This window comes from Seriola aureovittata, chromosome 1 (genome assembly GCF_021018895.1).
Source record: "Seriola aureovittata isolate HTS-2021-v1 ecotype China chromosome 1, ASM2101889v1, whole genome shotgun sequence".
Lineage (NCBI taxonomy): Eukaryota > Metazoa > Chordata > Actinopteri > Carangiformes > Carangidae > Seriola > Seriola aureovittata.
In genome coordinates this window covers 17,051,256-17,066,720 of record NC_079364.1, presented here as the reverse complement: position 1 = coordinate 17,066,720, position 15,465 = coordinate 17,051,256, and the positions used below count along the sequence as shown (strand labels likewise).

The window sequence follows — 15,465 nt, the reverse complement described above, 5'->3', positions numbered from 1 at the left end:
AGATCTACTCACAAAACTACATTACAGTGTGTTATAAATCATTTCTTCAAGGTTTATATACAGCTTATCAATACTAAAAAGGGTGAGTTAAAGTGTGACTGAGAACTGCATGTGTAAAAAGAACCAAAAATCAAGGTAAGTGAATGAAGTTGAATGCCCGGCTGGCAGGAGTGCTTGAAATCTAGTGAAAAACTAGTGAGGGGGACTAGTAAAGGTAAAGGGACTGCATTTATATGGCACTTTTCTAATTTTATCACCCACTCAAAGTGCCTTACACTACAAGTCACATTCATACAAACACACACCAGTGGCTGCCATCGGGAGCAACTGAAGGTTCAGTGTCTTACCCATGGACACTTCGGCACGCAGACAGGAGCCAGGGGATTGAACAGCCGATCAGCGGAAAGAAACACAGTGAAAACTACTACTACTGAATAAGGGAAAGTTAGACATAAAGACACTGGAGGATTATTTTTGTATTTTATTATCCTTCAAATATATTTATATTCAATTTGGTGTGCTATAGGTCATCAAATTGGGATTTAACAGCTACAGTTCATTTCACCCTCTTAACTGTTATATATATATATATATATATATATATATATATATATATATATATATATATATGCTGCAGGTATGTTGTTGTTGTAATGCACTTATAGGTGTTATAATTCAATTGTATAATAACAAAATTTGATATATCAGAAATGAAGTGTTGATCTATTCAATATTCTTCAGAAGAGAACAATACATATATAACAGGACTTCCATTTAGAGATTATAACATCAATAAACACAATCAGATTCTACAATATATTACAAACAAAGGCCTTGGTATTTAATTTTAAATATCAGTGAAAGAAGAGAATGTGCTTATTTTCAGCAATGTTCACATGTAAACATTTGAACACATGTGCACTTGAAGCACAGGATCATGCTTTTAAAGGGCGATTTAAGCAGTCGGCAGATGACAGATTGGCAAAGATTCAGACAGTTCAGAAGTAAGACTCCGATATTAACAAAGTGCTTCACTTTATAAAAGCATAAGTATAAAATTGTGTTGTCAGAGACAAGAACTAGCCCACAACATCTTCCTTTATCAACAACCTGTAAACATGGCAGGCAGTGTAAACACATGTTTTACCATCAGAAAATGTTAAATGTTACTTTCTTATAAAGGTATTACAAGTGATTACACATTTTGAAAACAATAATCTGTACACATTTTGACAACCAACAAAACAAATTTTAAAGTTGTACTCTTAAAAATAGAGCATTGTGCTGCAATTAGACACCCATGATGAGTAGAAGAAAACAAAAATGATATCACTCATTGACAAAAGGCAACAAAACATGTTTAACATACTGTATAAGGTCAGTCTGTCTGAGATGGTTTCTGTAAGCTACTGCTCAGGGTATATAATGTAAATTCATACATTTATTCTTTTTTTTTTAAACAGTCAGTGTTGAACTTGGGTATGAATAGCTACTGATAATGATAATTGTTTGTACTTTTATTATTTACAAACAACAGTTGCTTTGTCAGTTTGTAGAAAGCAAAGTTATATTTGCATGTACAAGATAAGTATTAGTAAGTAAGTAATATCTGTTAAACTCAAAAATCAAATGATATTCAATTGTTATGTAAATATGTACAATTATGCAAAGGATTTCAGAACAGTCTAACACTGCATGTAGTCACTTTTTTCGATCTGTGGACTTCACAGATACCAACAGTATTATTAGTTTAGCCTTTAACTGGTCCTGATATTGGTACATCACTACTATAATGCTTAATTGATACACTGACACACTTTGTTTAAGTGCAGTTGCTCAAACCTGTATATAACCTGCACATTTTCAGATATATTTTGGATTTATTGCATCAGTGTTTCTAATATACTGGAATGAAAAATGTATAATTATATATAGACTTTAAATGACAAGAAAATGGGAGAGAAAACATCTTCACATCTGTTTTATTTAGGTTGAATTACCAATCTATATTCATGTTTTGTTGTTTAAAATGTCATATACCCCCAATTAGAGTGACAAGATCTAATATATGGGCAGGGAAAGGGGTTACAGCTTACTGTACTTTGGTACATAAGGGAGTACTAAAGAGTTTTCAGACTGTGAAGGAAGAATATAATTTTGAAAGCAAGATTTCTAGAGTTTCCTCCAAATACAACATTTTTTGAGAACAGTCATAAAAGACATTAATTTGGAAAACTCAGAGAATAGAATAAGGAATTTTTTTTGTATCTGCCTATGACTGAATACAACACTAAAATTATTTCCAGGATATACGGCTGCCTTTTCCTGTCAAAGAGAAATGGGACAGGTGAAGTAACAGGGTTCTCTCTGGGCACGAATGGCAAATGATTTGCCAAACACAGTGGAAAACTACAAAATTCCCTTATTTGGAGTGAGATTTGTTGGGAGAATTTGGTTAGATTCTTCATTACCCCTCTACAGAAGCGATACACAACTATCAACTTGGACTGTTAGAGGCAATGCCAGGCCAAAAATTTGAATCATTATCATATCTTTTGGTCTTGCCATGTCCTGGCCACCAACTGGAAGAATATCCACCGGACTTTAGAGGAGGCATTGAGAACCTCCATTCCTTTCTGATTCGATGTTCTGTATCTATGTAATATCTATATAATATAAACCCAAATAGAGTCCTACAACAATTCTACTGGCTGAAGGTAAAAAGCCATAACTTGCAAATGGTTAAAGGCCCAAGCCTCCTTGACTGAGGGCTAGATGGAGCTAGTTCACCAAAAATATACAATGGAGAAATTGACATATTCACTAAGAGTACACCAAGATCAATTTACCACTATATGGTCAAGGCAGATTGTTTATATCAGACCGGTTCACCCGGTTCATGTTGTAAGTACTTAAATACCAGAAGTGGATGCCTGTGACATATGGCCAATGAGGAGGAAACCTAATAAATCTTAATCTGGAAATACTGCTATGTTACTTTGCTCTACAACAGTAAAAGCATTATTATTTAGTTTACTTATTTATCTCTTTCTTACCATTATATACACTATATATATATATATATATATATAGTCTTTCTTCTTGATATGATGAATGGTCTTTTTCTTTCTTCCTTAAGCATTGTCTGTTTCTTTATTTCTTTTGTTATAATGTATAAATGTCAAAACAGGTATGAAGTCAAATATTTGTAATTGGTTTCATCTTTTAATTTTTAAAACCTCTGAATGTCATGTTTAAAGGGATTTTGGACTGTTCACTTAACATGTAGTCATGTAGTGAAAGGGACAAGTTTTTCCAAGAGAAGCAACATAACTACTATTAAGTCTCACAAGTACCTGATGTGAGAAACGGAGCATTGTGTGTCTCTGAGGCAATTCAGCCCAAATGAAACTAATGTTTTTTTTTGTTTTTTTTTAAAGTTAGATGTTTTTAAGCTTTACATTCACATTAACTTCTATAATATTGTCATTTCACAGAATCATGTTCTTTAAATATTTAAGCATTTTAGCAGAACAAATAAAAGTGAATACACTTTTGAGCGACTTACATCACAGAATGAAATAATAACAAAAACTGATTTGTAAACATTACAACACATGGAGTAATTAAAAAACTCAGTCTCTCCAGATTTAAAGTCTAACTTTGTCCATGTGTGCCCCATCAGAGGCCCAAAGTGAGGGCTGTGTGACTGTCCTTCATCTGTCACACAGCTGGCAGGTTAAGATCCAAGTCTGACGCACAGCTTGTTTCTCTCATCAACATAACCACATCATGCTGCTTGGCTTTACTCTTTACTTTAAGTGTCAGTTCAGCTCATTTACTGCGCCCGCATTAATCCACCCCGTCAAAGCCTTGTGCATTCTCAATGGCGATGTGAAGTTTCTCCCTTAGTTCCTCAAAAGACTCATAAGGAGGAAGATCAAGCCGGTTGAAGCTTTAGGAGGTGAACATAAAGACAAAAATAGGTGAAGGTTAAAATCAAATCCAAGCAGGAGTCGTAAAACCGTGTATTTGAAGGAATCAACATTAGATTTTGTTTTAGTTTTTCGCATCTTAATACTGAGATGTGTCATTGAGGCTGATGACTGTCATTAGTTCTCTAATGGCTGAGTGAGAGCTATTATTGTATCAAGCCACTAGCGGGCTTCAACCCACTGAGCTCAATTAAATATTTGTTTTTATTTTATCAGTTAGTCTTTATCACAGCTACACAAAACTTCCGTGTGGGCTGAGCTCAAGAAAGCAGAGTGCATTCTTTTTCAATACCATGTGTCCATCTACTACTCCAGTAATGTTTCCATATTCTTTCCCCTACTAGAGCCCCTGACCCTGATATTTTCTAACCTCATATGCAGAGATATGGATCTTGTGCACACAAAGTTAACAAGACATAGTTAACACAACATAATTTTTTAGAGACAGTGGGGGCTCCATACATTGTAGTCACATTACAGTAATATCGTAATAATTGTGAATGTCCCTCAGTTGTGATAAAAGCTGCATTGAACTCTGCTCTCACTACAAACCTCACAGCTAAATATAACGAAAAACTTGGTAGCAAGGAAAGCTAAAAGCAATGTAAGCATTTTTTTGACACAATCGCCTTTAGCCTTTTTAAATGTCGGCACACACTTTCACTAAATCTGAAAATGGTCTAGAGTACATTGCTAAACATAACTGTGCTAGATATTATGGAAAAAAAAAATCACAGTGAAAGTACTCACCATGTGTGGGCTCGGGGGAGTTTATCACGTGTTCCCCACTGCTCAATGGTGAACAACTGTGGTCCATTAGACCCTGGGAAATCAAACAATCAAACATCAGACAAACACATACAACAGAATTTCAACTGGTATTAATTAAATAAACAAAACAAAGTTCAAGCCACCTGTAAATTAAAGAAAAGTGTTTATAGTATGAACAGAAAAAACGTGATGCTCGGTGGACAATGAGGCAAACCTGGTGATACTCATTTGGACACAAAAGACAAGATGAAAATTGTGCTGAGTGGATTAGTAGAAAGAAGAATGAACAATCAAGGGAGAAACACAGACAAAACAATGTAGTGGGTCGTGATACAAAACACAACAGATCAGCTCACCATAGAGTTCAGCGAAGCCGTTCATTGGCACTCTGGATGTTCCCGTCACAAACTGTAAGAGCCGGATTCGCTTTTCTGCATCCATCAGCAGCACTGTCTACAACAACACAACAGAAAACATACAAATAAATAAGTCATTCAAAGCTCTTCTTAATGGAGGAAAAACACATACAGGTCCATGCCAGCCAGCTTAATGGCTCCAGGCATGGAAAGTTGTCTTACTTTCCAAAACCACTGGATAACTGCGTGGTTGGAGCAGTAGCTGTTCTTGTACTTGGTGTTCTCTCTCCAGTCATTCACATCCACATCTCCAAGACCACACATGAGCAGCTGTGGAAGGAAAGAAGGCAGGTATACAGATGATTATTCATCTTTCTGGGATGAATCTGATCCATTTCAACGCATCAGATCAACTGAATTCTCACCTCAAGCTCATTCTCATCAAAGATCTTGATCAGATCTTGTGGTATCAACTCAAAGAATCCCTAAAACAAAAAGAAAACTTGTCACATTTTTTAAAGTCTTTGAATGTTTGAATGAACTATGTTACAGAAAATGTATCATATTAATTGTTACCTCCTTGAAAGCTGTCATCTGCTTCTGTATCCTGTTCACAAACCTCCACTGCATCACCAGACTGTCAAACACAAAACAGTAGATTAGCATCAAACCATAAATTAACAGTTCAAAGATTTTTTTATTTTTTATACAGGAGCTGTGATGCTTACTGGATGTATTCCTTCTTGTTCTCATTGGTGACGACAATCTCAGTGCCACCCAGCTTCAGTTCATGCTGGTGAGTCTGAACAGGAGGAAGGGGATATGTCATGTAACTTAACACAGAAAACCACTTATCACAAAGGGCAGTTGTTGTTGAGTCAGAGACAAAATGTTGCACTCACCTGTCCAAACAGCTCTTCATCAATGGTGAATCTCAAATCCAAGTCTGTTGGGTCATTCTCCAAAATCCACATCAAGGAGTTGAAATATTCACTGTCCTGAAAAGAAAATAATAATAATAATTACGGTAACTTTGTTTGTATAGCACCTTTTAAAAATGTCACAAAGTGTTTTTCAAAGAAAAACAAATATTAAAACTAATCCACACCATCATTTAAAAATTATCTATCAAATTAAAAAAGAGAATAAAATTGAGTAAAATATCCCAGATAAAGATAAAATGAATTAAAAACTATGAAAACTAAATCTATTTTGAAAAAAAAAATCAATAAAAGGTTGTTTTTAGAAAAAAGATGCCTTTTAAGAAGTGATTTTAGAAAAACTAGCACATTTAACAAAATGATAATGACCCAGATCATCAATAATTTGAGGATCCTGATACATGGTTTCACATTAATTATTTTCTGTTTAAAAAAGTGATACTCACAACGGACTCCATGTCCTGGAGGGTGATTGGTTTCTGCAGCATCATCTTGTAGAAAGGCCGAATGAAGAAAGCTTTGAAAACCACAAACAAAGACGTCAGGATCTACGTCCAACTGATTTTGTCACTTCTGTCACTGTCCTTTCAAATATTTAAAAACAGCATTTATAAAGAAATTCTCATAAGCACTCACCATCAAGTAGTTTTCCATGATAAACAGCCATGCCTGCCACACGGCCGATGAACTTGAAGTAGGACAGGTGGTCCTCATTACATAAACCTGAGTTAGGGTTAATCTGCAGCGTGTAGTTGTCCCTGAAAGACAAATCACATGATAAATAACAAGACAACACTTCCAAGAACAGTTGGTAATTTTGCATATTTCTCTAGACTCTCAGAGCAGTACAGGAGCCCTGGATGCAGAACGTCTGTGCTTAATGTCTTTCATATACTGTTCCTTACTATCAATAACAGCACTGGCATATTTTCTTCTACATTTGAGTGGCTTGTCAGTAAGGAGCATGTAGGTCACTTGTGCTGCCTCTCATTAGCTATATCTTTATCTTTATCTTTACAGCTAGGTGACATCAACCAGTCATATATCGGTTAAAAACAACAGTAGAAACAAAAACAACCAAAAAATAACAATAACAACAACAACAACAACAACAACAACAATAACAACAACAACAAAATATAACACAATACAACTCAGAGATTAAATGTGTAAGACTGTGTAAGAGATGGTTTAAGACAAACAAAGTTTGGACTCACGTAGCAGAATACTCAAACAGTCCGTAGTACGGGTTGAACATCTCCTTGGACATGAGGAAGAACCACTCCCTGGCCAGGCCACCGTAGTCCAGTCCTTTTTCTCCCTCAAACTCCACCCACAGTCGTGCCTTCAGCAGGTCTGCCCTCTTAACTGAGAGGATGCGTCGGTATGAGTCCTCCAGCACGGCGTTTCGCCTCATCTTCATTTCAAAGCGGTTTGGGATGTCAGCCTGCATTAAAATGTATTGAGGTTATTAAGAATAAAAAGCATATTTGAAAGTGGGACTGAGAAACTGGTATCAGAGTTAAAATCAACACCAGCTTTTAAACAACAGTTGTCCTATGAAGACACTTACTGGTTTCTTCAGCTTCTTCCGGAAGTAGTCATACTTCTGTTTATAATCTCTGGAATAAGGCACAGCCTATAATAAACAAAGAACCAAATTCAGTGACAAGAAAATCAATCTTAACTTTATGGCCTACACTGTGGTCAATGACAAATATTTACAGGGAACCTGTACTCGATAAAGAGAGAACTGTTTCTCTTGTATGCTAAAGTCATGTTGCTGAAGAATAATCTGTCAAATACAATTTATACTCACTGGTCCAGTTATAGCTGAGTTCTGTAATCTGGGATCATCCCATTGTGTGGTCCTGGTGTCTATGAAATAAAATACATCAGAGGCCATTCAGTAATAAATAAACACATTCATTATCACATATGAGTCTAAGATGTGTTTCTTAGCATTAAATGTTACACGCACTGTGATCTATGTAGAATATCCTCCCATCAGTGTGGACTCTCTCCTCCCAGCCAGGCTAGGAATGAAGACAATACAGTGCATTTAGACTATAAAATACAATTAGCAGTACTATCAGATCTGATAATATATTACAACGCAGAGCACATTAAGGCACCATTTACGACTTGCCTGAGATCTAAAGCCTAAATTTAATAAATGCTTTTCAATTGATTGGTTAAGGATGTCCTGTAACTGATGAACCTACTGGCAGAGCGCCGAGATCAGCAGGGTCAAGTGAGGGTCTCCTTCGCATCTGTACAGGAATCTTTAGCCTGGGATCTTCCTGTTCAGGGAAAACAAGACAGCCTTTGTTTCAGTCAAACAGGAAATGCACAGACAAGAAATAGAAAACAGAGATACTGATAGGGACTCTGTTTTCCACATATTTTTAAGTTCAGCTAAATTAACTGGGACTCTTTCTTGTTGTGTAAATAAAAAACTACTGGCTTTGCATCTGTTTCGAGAACTTGGAAGTTTTTCTATTGACATTCTTGAAGACAGCCTCTAGTGGCCATTAGAGGAACTGCACCCCCGAAAGAGCCGTCACCACCTGGGCATAAAAGTACACTAGAAGCCCTCTTGTGTGCTGCTTTCTCACCCAGGTAGTTGTCTTTGTGTTGTGGTCGATGAAAAAGGGTCTTCCATTGGGAGCACTGCGAACCTCCCAACCAGCCGGCAAGAAGCCTGATGTGACCTCAGGGCTTGGGGTGTGCTGAGGAGACGCCTCGGGGGACACAATCGTTTGGGCTGGTGTGGGGCTTTGGGATAAACCTGCACCACTCTGTACTGCTGTTAGATCTGAGGGTTGCTGTCCAAGAAAAAATACACCAATAAGTAGCCATTTTAGGATTTTAGTTAAATCATGAAGGAATTAGTTTGTAAAACTTGCCATGCAAAATGTCAGTATACATCAGTATAATGAAAAAGCCCAGTGTGTACCTGAATGAGAGGTCGTGTCCATGTTGTGGCTCGACTAATGTGGTTGATGTAGTAGCGCCTTCCTTTATTGTCCCGCTTCTCCTCCCAGCCTGAAGGCAGCCCAGTTGAGGTTGGAAACAGCTATTGAATGACATAAAAATTGTGATCAAACCTCAAGCTCATTACATTTCACAATCAAAGAATATACCTGTGAATCTTGAACACTGATGTCTCTACACTGAAACAGCAACTTTGTGATGAAAGACAGAATGTAGGAAGGAGTGATTGGTGAGACTCACCACAGTATTAACAGGATGTTCCTCTCTGGCTGGAGTCTGGGCACTTCCTCTGAGACTGGAATGGCTTGAATTACTAGCGCGATCCTGTAGCAGATGTGAAAGACAACAATCATAACTTGGCCATTAATGCGAATATACTTTCCACTCTCCGTGAAAGCTCATGGTTCATATTAATCTCATTACAAGTCTCTCTTCCTCTAAACCAGAACCTTATGCTGTATACAACATGACTCACCGTCTGGGAGGTGCTCTGCTCGCTAGCTGTGGCCCCTGAAACTTGCATGTTTCTCAGGTCGCCACAGAAGGAGTGGAACTCCACAGGCGTGTGGGCTGAAGGTGATATGGGTTGGTTATTACTGTGGTACATCGTGGACTCGTCCTCTGTAATGATCTCCCAGCTCTACAAGATGAGAGAGAAGACACACTCGGAGGGTGATTCAAGGTCAATGACAAATTAACCAGTTTATGAAAGCAGTGTAAGACTGTGAGTTCTGCTTTATAGTAAACCTACGAGTTAGTTTGTTTAGAGCCGATGAAAGTTGTTTTCCTCAAGTGCTTATGCTCAAGATCCTAGAAGCCTGTACTACGATGCAGAATTCAGGGTTGGCAAGGTAACATTTTTAATCCTGGGTTTTCAGGGTTATGACGGTGCTTCACTTCTTACCAGGGTAAATCACCATGGTAACTTAAGTGCTGCACACCTAGCCCACTCTAGAGCAGGGTATGTTCGAGATAACAGATCAACCTGAATAAAACCAAAGCCAACTGACCAATCAGTTCTCTTGGAAAATTGCATCGCCACTCGTAGAAGATCCCATGGAGCGTAGTGCATGAATCGTGGGAGGGTGTTCTGAGGCTGGAGCCCCTCTGGCTTTCCCCGTCAATTTTTTTATATGACTGACCCTCATTATTGCTGCAAACACTGCCCCTTTTGTGTGAATGCACTTGGGAAAACCTGGGTTGAGTTACCGAGTTGTTAACCTCGTTGTGTGCATCACTACAGTTGTTACGTTGTTGAGCTTTGTAGTACAGTACTACAACATGGCATCTTCACAGCTAACAGAACAAACTTCCCCCCATTCCTCACACAGTCACCTAATAAGCATTTTTAAAAACAGTGTTGTGGACAGGCTGTGTGATATTCTTAACCTGCTGAAGTCAAATATTCACTCTCCTCTCCTTTAGCTGTGTTTTTTTGTCTTCACCAAGTCCTGAGGGAAATATCTCTTTAGCCATTAAATAATCCACTATGTTCACCAGAAAGTTGCTAAATGTGTCTGTCTGCTGTTTGGTGCTGTGCAGGTAGTGGTCAAACAGAGCAACACAGTGGCTGCAAAATTAGAACAATGAGCTGAATGACACTAAACAGGTAGGTCTCAACAATAATGCTGGACAAGCAGGACACAGTGAAAGGCATGCAAATGCAAATTAAAAAAAAAAAAGAAGTACACTAACCTCAGGAGACTCTTGCTGCGCGGTGTTTTCATCGGGATCTGAGATCTGTCTGCGTGTAATAAACGCATGCTCCACATCTGTGTTATTGTTCTGTCTTCTTTGCATCTCCAAATCACTGTCCCTGTTTAGGACACACACACACACACACACACACACACACACACACACACACACACACACACACACACACACACACACACACACACACACACACACACACAATCAGTATTGCACCCCCAAGGAAAGTGATGTACCTTTGCTGGGGAAGATGGGGGAAGTCTTACTGCACTGTGGGCCGTTGCCACTGTGTGGTTCTGCTCTCATGATTGACAAAGTAGATTCTTCCCAGGTTGTCCTGACGCTCTTCCCAGCCAGGTGGCAGAGGGGGCAGCAACTGGCTTTGTCTAGGCCCTGACATGTCCTGAGTCTCCAGAAGCTCCCAACCAGGCTGAACAACATATTTCAAAAGTTTCATAAGGCGTGGCACAAACTGGACGGAGACGGTATCCTAAAACCAGCTGTTTAATTGCAGTCACTAAAGAAGACTTGGCAACTGGAAGAAAATTCACTGGCTAGGATGAGGACTAGAGCTTTGAGTTGGCTGAAGCTCATTCTGAAGAAATCATCACACAGCGAGTTAAATATGAGATGGACTCATGGACTTTGTGTCAGCCAAGACTAAGGTGCCAATGCAATCCAATCTCACAGAGCTCATATTTCTGCTACGACCACCGATTGTTCAAAATGTTGTGTATGTTGAAAATAATAACAAGGCCAAGGTTATACATGGGTTTTAGATATAACTTTTGTCATCTAAATAAACTCTGGTTGCAGTTAATAAGCATTTAATAGATGTTTTTTTATATAATTTTCTTAAGATTTTAGTAAAGAATGTACAGAATTGTATGAATTCATTTGTATATTTGTTATATTGTGTATAGTCAGTGTTCAGTCACAATGATTCTACCTGCTGTGACCAAAACAAATGTACATGTTAAAAAACATAACAAAAATAAAAATTCAGAATGACTGGGAACTATGAAGATAAGCTCTAAAAAGTTAGAAGATGATGAGGTGTGATATTTGTGAAGATCATGGGAGACATTAGTCAAACTTACGTCAGTGTCCTCAGTCTGATCTGCTGTTTCCTCCTCTGAGCCAGAGTTTTTTGGCAGGTAGGTCATTTTGAGACGTAGATGACCTTTGACTCTGGATTTGTGGCTGCGTGATAAACAGAAGAATTTTTTGAAGAAAAAAAAGAAAAGAATAAGAAATAAATATTGTCAGGAATGTTTAATAAAAAGTAAATAAAATATGAACTCATCCTATTACTTTTCCTGCAAATAAACAAATGTAAAAATGGAATGTAAAACAGGAAACGACAAAAGATTAAATAACCATGAAACCATGCCAACCTTCGTGGATGAAGCAGAAAATCCTTGAATGTGTATGGCCTTTCTGTATTAGGATTTTCTGTCTGAGAAATAAAACAAAAAAAAAAAAAACACTTTCAGAGCTGCATAAATAGATCTACTTGTGGCAATGTATCATAACAAAGTATATTTAAAGATACTACTACATGAACCAATGATGACAGTCAACCATGAGGGCTAATTTGTGGGTGTTTATGATAAAACAAAAGCAGGGACATAACATAAACATGACAGACTGTGTTTCCAAAACTATAGAAAACGATGTGGAACAGACATTAGAATAAGGGTGTACATGTTTATATTTACATGGCGACGTGGGTGAAATTGAAGTCAAGAGCTTGTGCGGTAAAAGCTACAGCAAAAACAAAATACGCTCGACTCACATGAGACATTGACATGCAAAGAGCAAAGATTTCCTGCAACTTAGGACTCACCGGTATCTGATTTAAGGGGACGTCCACCTGTCCCAGAAAGTCATCACGTGTCTGACAGAGGGAAAGAGAGTCACACACAGATGTTCATAACAATATTATCTGCTCTACTCACACACACACACACACACACACAGACACACACACACACACAGACATACATCTTCAGAGCATGGAGAACCACTGCAGTATAGTCTGTCTGTTTCTCAAAGTGATTCTTTGTGGTATTTCATTTCCTATCATATCTCTGGCGTTTCAAGACATCTATCGTTTCACTATTTCTCGTGAAATTTGTCTGCCCCAAGCCAGTTCCTGTGCAAAACCTTTCTTAATCATTAGATGTTACAGAAACTATCTCTTATCCTCAGCAGAAACACCATTTTCCAACTTGAAACAATGACAGTCAGTTGACTTGATCTATTTCCATATATATTTAGTATGTAGTCTAGATAGGAATGTGTTTATCAGCCAACAATGAATGGCTGCACTGTGTTACTGCAAGAGAGACTGTGACAAAAATAATGTAGCATTTGTCAGATAAATTTTCTTTGCTTTGAATACTTCACACATTCCCTGCGTGCTTTTACTGCAGCCGTTACAGTCTCGAACGCAGAAGGCTGAGGGCTGAGGGCAGAAGGCAGAAGGCTGAGGGCTAACACGTTGCACTGTGGGAGCCAGCTCTGTGACCAAATTAACACCCTGGTCAGGTCAGACTGTCTTATGAAAGTATATAGCGTTTATGTGAACAAATATAGACGGAGGCCTGCTTTGTCCTGCCCTTGCGCTTCTAACAGTGCGACCAAGAAAAGCACTTAAATCCAAGTTAAAAGCTACATGTACACAAGCAATGACCAGTCTTAAAACCCATATGAGTATCTCCACTATATGTATCCTCAATGGCAGCTCTTAGTGTAAGTGAGGGGGAGACTGCCAGCTAAAATGGAAATCAGAAGTGTACAAAGTAGGACTGCAACTAACAAAAATTGCTTCCCAAAGCCCCAGTCGATGTCATTAAATTGTTTATTTAGTCCAGACAACAGCCTAAAAATATCCAGTTTACTATCAAGTCAGAGCAATGACAGGCAGCAAATCCTCTCAGCTGAGTAACTGAAACAAAAGATTTTTTTCTGGTATTTTAACTTTACAACTAATCGGCTATCAAAATAGTGATTGACTATTGCACTGCCTTTGATTGAACCTCAAATACTCATGATGAACCATCTTGCCTTCCTATCCAGCATTTATGACTCTGTTTTTAATTCTCTTTTTAATTTGTATTTTAATGTTTTTATGCTGTTTTCTTTCTTTTTAAAAATGTTTTAATGCATTATGTAAAACACTTTATTCTATGTTAGTATATGAAATGTGCTATACAAATATACTTGCCTGCTTTGCCTTGCCTTTCATTAATGAAACTTTAGAAAGTAAGTAATATTTGATATCATTGCTATTTTTGGTAAGCTGTTGCTTTCCATTTCCAGTGAGCAACTGTAAACTTTGTACGCTTTGCACGGTTTTTCCTTGGAAGTGAGGTCCTCTAAAATACTGATTTTTAAGGAGGCATCAGTACTCACTGTCATTAATGTTGGTTATATTTATTTAAAAACCACGGTCCACAGGATATGAAGCAAGTCAAAGTTTGTTGTGTATATATATATATATATATATATATATATTATATATATATATATATATATATATTGGTATTATTTACATATGGCCTTGACAACAGCCAGTGTACTGGAAACTTACAAAATGTATGAGTTTATACAGTATACACAGTATACTGTAGTGCACCATCGTCATGCACCATTTCCTTCATGTTGTATATGATCACAACAGTTAATGTGAGTAACGAGGTAAAAGAAAGGTCTCTAAAAATCTATTCTCATTTCAACTGACTGAGACATTAGACTTCATAAAAAGTCGAATGACTTTTCTGAACTTCAGTGTCCTCCCACACATGTGTCTGCATGACTAATCTCATACTATAATGTTGTTTCCCAAGTCTCATTTAAGTCAATAAATCAAGTACATATTTTGGAGCACAAGCTTGAATCACCAGTGTTAAGAGAAAATGAGTGATTTTGGCCAATGATAAATTACTATATATGTATACACACAATATCTAGAAGGATAATATTATCATTGCACTAATCAGATCTACCTTCCTCTAAAACCACAGTATATTTGCTACACTTGACCCAGAACATGTCACCCACTAATTCTGTAGCTTGCAACAATTTTAATCAATATCCACTGCCCTTCACAACATGTAACACTCTGCTCAGATGCACAGTCACAGACTAATTGGAAAACTGAACCCACCGTTTAATAAACTTAACTCAGTGTTTCATAAACAGAAATTGATATGCAGTTAAAAGCTAATGCTGATGGTGCTCCCTGCTGATTTGAAAAGCTGACTAGGCCACTCATCTCATCTGTAACAAACAGAAACTTCCTGGATCGTAGGGTGAGGTGAGGCCAATCTTAACAAAGAGTAGGTGTATACTTTGGACAACTGAAAAGACTGCCCAAGATAAAAAAAAAAAGATAACCATAGATAAAAGTTAATTCAGAGCATCCCTTAAGATTCATGTGACACTACAAGCGACTCAGTTTAGCATGTGGCATTAAGCAGTGCTGACCCCATACTGCATGAGGCTGGGGCAAACGGCTACAGACACATGTTTTGGTATCTGTGGAGAAAGCTCAATGATATCCATCTCAGCTCGGCAACGACAAACTACTTTTGACAGGTGGACTGCAGCTTGTAGCTACACAGCTAAAGTTATTGGAGCAGTTCCATAAAACAAGTTAGAGAAAAGTTATATTTTAGCAAACAC

The 15,465-nt window shown here is 37.7% G+C and overlaps 1 protein-coding gene across 1 annotated transcript in view; it reads right to left on the bottom strand.

Moving 5' to 3' along the window:
* Window positions 1-466: 466 nt before the first annotated feature.
* The window catches only part of nedd4a (NEDD4 E3 ubiquitin protein ligase a), a 30,107-nt gene continuing 15,108 nt past the window's right edge, over window positions 467-15,465 (bottom strand). Inside the window, exons 6-29 of the mRNA XM_056373754.1 lie at window positions 12,623-12,673; window positions 12,171-12,232; window positions 11,874-11,976; window positions 11,040-11,203; window positions 10,756-10,876; window positions 9,536-9,700; window positions 9,301-9,384; window positions 9,023-9,142; window positions 8,682-8,891; window positions 8,289-8,366; window positions 8,045-8,099; window positions 7,883-7,941; window positions 7,637-7,702; window positions 7,281-7,510; window positions 6,700-6,821; window positions 6,510-6,580; window positions 6,025-6,120; window positions 5,851-5,924; window positions 5,699-5,759; window positions 5,548-5,607; window positions 5,345-5,452; window positions 5,123-5,219; window positions 4,746-4,818; window positions 467-3,955 (exon numbers count right to left, since the gene is read on the bottom strand). Of these exons, the coding sequence (XP_056229729.1) occupies window positions 3,853-3,955; window positions 4,746-4,818; window positions 5,123-5,219; window positions 5,345-5,452; window positions 5,548-5,607; window positions 5,699-5,759; window positions 5,851-5,924; window positions 6,025-6,120; window positions 6,510-6,580; window positions 6,700-6,821; window positions 7,281-7,510; window positions 7,637-7,702; window positions 7,883-7,941; window positions 8,045-8,099; window positions 8,289-8,366; window positions 8,682-8,891; window positions 9,023-9,142; window positions 9,301-9,384; window positions 9,536-9,700; window positions 10,756-10,876; window positions 11,040-11,203; window positions 11,874-11,976; window positions 12,171-12,232; window positions 12,623-12,673 (2,433 nt within the window). The 3' untranslated portion in view covers window positions 467-3,852. The remainder of the gene's footprint in view (window positions 3,956-4,745; window positions 4,819-5,122; window positions 5,220-5,344; window positions 5,453-5,547; window positions 5,608-5,698; window positions 5,760-5,850; window positions 5,925-6,024; window positions 6,121-6,509; window positions 6,581-6,699; window positions 6,822-7,280; window positions 7,511-7,636; window positions 7,703-7,882; window positions 7,942-8,044; window positions 8,100-8,288; window positions 8,367-8,681; window positions 8,892-9,022; window positions 9,143-9,300; window positions 9,385-9,535; window positions 9,701-10,755; window positions 10,877-11,039; window positions 11,204-11,873; window positions 11,977-12,170; window positions 12,233-12,622; window positions 12,674-15,465) is intronic.